Source organism: Nicotiana tomentosiformis, chromosome 11 (genome assembly GCF_000390325.3).
Source record: "Nicotiana tomentosiformis chromosome 11, ASM39032v3, whole genome shotgun sequence".
Taxonomy (NCBI): Eukaryota; Viridiplantae; Streptophyta; class Magnoliopsida; order Solanales; family Solanaceae; genus Nicotiana; species Nicotiana tomentosiformis.
In genome coordinates this window covers 101,181,274-101,187,273 of record NC_090822.1, presented here as the reverse complement: position 1 = coordinate 101,187,273, position 6,000 = coordinate 101,181,274, and the positions used below count along the sequence as shown (strand labels likewise).

Genomic DNA, 6,000 nt, shown 5'->3' with positions numbered 1-6,000 from the left:
TTTCGCTGATGGTCATTGAACTATCTTCCAATTTCACTAAAGTCATTTAACTATTTTTTGCCACTTAAAAGTAACTAAACTTTATCATTGTCACTTAAAAATTATTTTGCCTCAAACCCGTACCATAAATATGACATGGCATAAAATTTAATAAGAAAAATCCAATAAATGCCACATAAGCTTAAATGGGTCATATCCACTTTAAATCCATGTCCCCCCTAATATGATTTGATCCAAAACTAAAATGGGTTTAATAAAAAAAAATATTAAATTTCACATTAGTTTAAAATGATTATCCTATACTACAAAGTTTTTGCCATTTTTGTTACATAATGCACATTCATAATTATTCTATACTAAAATAATCTATGCTAGAAAATTCTTATTTTGAAATTAACTCGGATAGGGCATACAAACAAAATAAAAATTTTCTAGCATAAATTATTTTAGCGTGGAATAATTATGAATGTGCACTATGTAACAAAAAAGGCAAAAACTTTGTAGTATAGGATAATTATTTTAAACTAATATGGAATTTAATATTTTTTTTATTAAATCCATTTGAGTTTTGGATCTAAAGTGGATATGATCCACTTAAGCTTATGTGACATTTATTTTTGAATTTTTCTTATTAAATTTTATGCCATATCATATTTATGATAGATGTTTGATATAAAATAATTTTTAATTGACAATAATAAGGTTTAGTTACACAAAAAATAGTTAAATGACTTTAGTGAAATTGGAACATCAATGACTATCGGTGAAATTAACCCATTTGCTATTTCTGGCCAGCACATATAGTGACTCTCCCCACAAGCTTAATGAAAAGAAACTAATCACACTTCAAATCTTCAATTACTTAGCTGAAGAAAAGAAAGTCCAATTTTCAAAAGAGCAAACCAGTTATTTTCTTAAGTAGATTGCATATAGCTTTATATAATTTAACCACGTGGGACGAGAAACAAAATACAATGAACTGACCGGGGAACCGCCGGGTGGCCGGTTCAGGCGTCACCTAACGAAGACCTCCAAAGCCGACTTATTTTCCTGGTCAATAACATCAAGAAAAATCGGGTCGACAGTCACGTGACTATCCACGTGCACACGGAACTTATGGTCCCACCACATCACCTTAGCAAATCCTTCTATATCCACCGTAGCATCCAGCACCATCTCCCGCTTCGCCACGTCGGACACGAATTCCTTGCCGTGATGAGCCAGTTGAACGCCGCTCAGCCGCGCGGGTAGCCGGAGGACCTGGCAGGAACGCGGCGGCTGCGAGCCGGCTTTGACCCGAGCAGAACCGAGGTGGTCGCCGGAATAGAAAATCGACATTTCTGTAGACGAGTAAGTAATTGAAGTGACGTTAGGGTTTGTGACGTGGACGGTGAGGATGAGTTCAGCGTCTAGTACTGGGAAATTGAGCTTGAAGGAAGTGAGGTCAATGGAGATGAGGTGGAAATCTGGGTCCCGTGGCTTCGACGACAGTGCCGCCACTGCCACGCCGGCAGCAGCGGCGCCGACGAGGGCGGAAGTCCAACTCCATCCGCCTCTTCTTCTACTTCCTTCTTTGCTCATCGGTCTGAATGATTTTGAATTTGATTGGGACAGAAGAGAAAAGCAGTTGAAAAGGAAATGGACTGGGGATTATGAAATTACGTTTATGTCCCTGGTTGTGGTCCAATGGGGCAGAAAAGTTAGGAAGCCTGTCTGAATTTGGTAAATTCGATTCTTCCCATGCTTTCTGCCTGTTTTAAATGATTGTAATTTGTAATATTGTGTAGATAGTTTGTTTAATTTCATTAACACAGTATAGGTTGATAAACACTGAATTACCGTATGGAAATCGAAAAATTTGGTAATTAATTTAAAATTTAAAATAAAATTGATATTAGGTATGATATTTGATATTTTAAAATGAAATACTGAAATATCGATACCGTATCAAAATATATATTATATTATACAATACACATTTTATTAATTATAACTTAAATATAAGAAATCTAAAATTTTACTTTCCTTTATTCTCTAAGTTCATCAATTAACTCTAAGCAAGTAACAATATATTTCTCTAAATTTTCTCTCTCTAGGTTGGTATTTATTGGTTTTGGACAAAATTTTTGTCAACAAATATTTTTAGTTTTGTACTTTTGAGTACTTTAATTAAGAATATTACCGTCTATGACTCTATACACTAGTTAGTATTCAAAACCGAAACCGAAAAGAGAAAAACTGAACCATACCGAATTTCATTAGGTACGGTATTGATATAGCATTTTACGAAACCGAATACCGAACCGAAATATCTAAATACCGTACAGTACCGACCGATGAACATCTTTACCTCATAGGATATAAATAGCTACTTATACACCCTTATATTTTCCTGTAATTGTATTACTTTGCCAATAATTGTCCATTATGTGTCAACTTGAATGCCCGCTACCAGGGGTGGATACAGTTTGGGCAAATCCGAAATCTGAATTATATGAATTTTTGGTTTGGATTTTCGCATTATGGATTGAATTTCAAATTTAAATTTTAAATTTTAAATTTTTGGATATTGGATTAGGTACTTCAGATTTTTGGATATTCGAAAATTTATTTTTTTTATATTTTATATTTAGTCCATTATTCATATGTCAATAGTAACAAGTCCACTATCCTATCCATTAGACATAATCTCATATATTCAATACTAATTGCTAATTACTATCATAATACTTTTTATTTGGATATGATTTTACTATTGTTACTTCTTATCGACCTTACCAATACCTTTGTTGTATTTCTTGATTATGATTTCATTACTTGAATACTTTATTTAGATGATTGCGGTGAAAATAAGAAACTTTTAGGCAATTTAACATGAATACTTCATTTGGATGTTCATTATTGTAGAAAGAAGAAATATCTCAACTTATAAGCTTAAAATCGAAAATCCAAAATATCCAAACCGATTGATATGAATCTAAACTTAAAAAATCCGATCCAATCCGAGTTTATTTGGATTGTCATTTCTTAAATCCGAAAATCGAAAATCCAAACCAAAATTTTCATATCTAATTCGAATTGTCCGAACACCCACCCCTACCTACTATTGCTAAATTAAGCGATGTGCTATTGTTTTTTTGACTATTGGACGGTAACTTAAGTTTTAGAATTGTTACTTCAATAAAATTGATTTATTGTAGCCAATATGTCAAGTTCATTTTTCACATAATCCAGATAGAAAAGGTACTTAATTTTCAAATCCCTTCCGTAATTCCATTGCTTCTCAATATTTTGTCTTTTGCTTGTAAAAGAAGTAGTAGTCGTATCACACTAGAACTAGTAGTCGTACTCGTGCGATTAATTTTAAAATATATTAATTAAATTAAATTGTGATCAGACTTGTTTGAACATATTAGGTCGTATTGCTTTAATAAATTTTAATTGTCATCTTATTTGTCAATACGATATACCCAATAATAAAATCTCTATTAAATTAAAGGGACTTATATAGTCATCGAGTAACTTTCTTTTCTATATTTTTTTTTATTTTATTATCAAATGTCTAGTATTATTATATTATTAATAGAAATTTTTATTAGCATATTACTTTATTTAATATTTTTGTCTGCTCGCTTTTTTTTGGGTAATATAATAGAAGATATATATTTTATTACTCTCAATATTTTGTCTTTTGCTTGTAAAATAATACTCTATATACCTTTTATGCTACTAGTCTTAGGGTACGCGCTTTGCGTGTGTACCCTATTTCAGTGAATATATAATTTTAAAAAATAATGTGACTATTATTAAATAAAATATTTGAGTTATTGAACAAAAATTAAAAAATATTAGCTCTTAATAATGAATGTTGATCCAATTTAGCTAGTTCACTAAATAAAAAAATCTTGTCCAACAAAAGTCTGTTATGCCATATTCTGATTTATGAGAACTTTGGGAATATATTATGAAAATTATTATTATTTTGTTACCTAATACTGAAAATAAGTAACAAATTAATACTATAATATAACTAATTTTGCTCAACTTTTTAATTTCTGCCATCACTGGTGCTCTTCTTATGGAAATAAATTTGTGTAACTTAAGAGTTTGGTCAACTTGAAAAATAACTTTACTAACATGAGATTTTGAAAAAGAATTAAATTGGATTCTTTTGTTAATTAATTAATTCAAAGAGTTGATTATTTATTCTTAACATTAAAAGAATAATTTGTTTATTTATTGCATTGGGAATTTTTAATTTTATAATAATAGAAAAAATATAGATAATTTTTTTATCTTCTAATGTAATATTTAAAAAATACATTTAATAATTAAAATATTTTTGAAGTATAAACATCTCACTATCCCTTAAAATTCTAAGTTATTACCTATAAAAAGAATGAATGCCTAAACATATTTCGAAGGGAATTGCCGTAAGAAAATAGAAGGAAAAAAAAACATATTCCTAATTCTCCTAGACTATATTTATTTTGAAATTCTAAATATTAAACTTTCTACTAATTTTAAAAAGAAAGATTTCTTAACCAAAATTTTAGTTATGAATCTTATATATTTCAAATAAGGAAAGATTTAATAAATAATATTTTATTTTATTTGAAAGTTCTACGTATTAGAAAAATATTTAAATTACTATTTTGTCCAGCGTGAACTCCATTTTAAAAGGGTAAAAAAAAGCGAACGACATTTTGCTACGGGCATTCGTGCTTTTAATATAATATAGATTTGCACAATATGCCCCTTTACAATTTTAAAATTAAAAAATGACCTTTTTAGATTTTTTATGAGAAAATGAGAGATCTCTAACGTGTAAAAGTAAATCTTTCATGTGTATAGTCATAAAACTAAAAACAAGTTTGTGTAACTTAAGCCAACATTTTGAGAATTATTTTGAATCTTGTGGCCTTGAGCTACATATAACATATTAAAATATTCTTAAAATGTGGTCATGAATATGTCATGTTGTTTCTTATAAGGAAATATAAGTAATGGTATAATGAACATATTGAAATTTACAACTTATTAAATATTAAAAAATATTATTTTTAAACATACTGAAAACAAAAATACCTAAGACATAAATAAAACGTGGGAGCACTTAATATGGAAGAAATGAATTTATGAAATATAGTGGGGAAACAAGGTGGGACAGATTAGTTATGAGGCACATAAGGCATATTGGACGGCAGAACAAAGCGGGGCAAGGTTTATAGTGAAGGTAGCCTTTTCCTGGCCTATCCTTTCCGTGCCCACTTCTCTCCTTTAATCATTATTCCATCCTTTCCGCAGTCACGGACTATTTTACCCTTTCATTTTGGTCTAAAATAGTGTTCATTTACATAATCTAGAAGGAATTAATTTTATTTTTTTAAATTTTACTATTATTTATACTCTCTTTGTTTATTTTTACTTGTCCAGTATTCTAAATAGATTTTCACTTTTACTTGTCACTTTTAGCATATCAAGAGAAGATAATTTCTTTTTTCCTGTTATACCCACAACATTAATTAGTTATTTCAAATCATTTTCTAAAATCCATTAAAAATATGCATTATGGGTATGATGGTAAATTATGCACTTCATTTATTATTTTTTAAGGAGTGTGCAAAGTCCATAATGGACAAGTAAAAGTGAACGAAGGGAGTATATTTTAATGTGTCAAGGTGACAATTAATTAAAGTTAATTTAGTGAATACATCTTTTTTTCTCTAGAATTTCGTATTTCCTTAACGAATATGCCAAAACTAAAATAATCACGGACACGATGAAGTATCATCCTTCTGCATCAAGACTCTAAAATGGCACATGATATCAAACTCCTCTTTTTGAATAACTTTATATAAGTCACAAGGTATCAAACTCTTATTGCAACGGGAAAGTAAAAGTTTCTATATTTCCGTATTCAAGATGGATATTGTGACTAATTTAATTCCAAAAGTTAGCTCAGGTGAATACTGTTCAAAATTTTATATATAAATAGAC

The 6,000-nt window shown here is 29.4% G+C and overlaps 1 protein-coding gene across 1 annotated transcript; it reads right to left on the bottom strand.

Annotated features, from left to right (window-relative positions):
- Positions 1–886: 886 nt before the first annotated feature.
- LOC104094483 (uncharacterized) lies at positions 887–1,727 on the bottom strand. The gene has a single exon (XM_009600427.4). The coding sequence runs from the start codon at positions 1,579–1,581 to the stop codon at positions 1,015–1,017; it is 567 nt and encodes a 188-aa protein (XP_009598722.1). The 5' UTR covers positions 1,582–1,727; the 3' UTR covers positions 887–1,014.
- Positions 1,728–6,000: the final 4,273 nt, after the last annotated feature.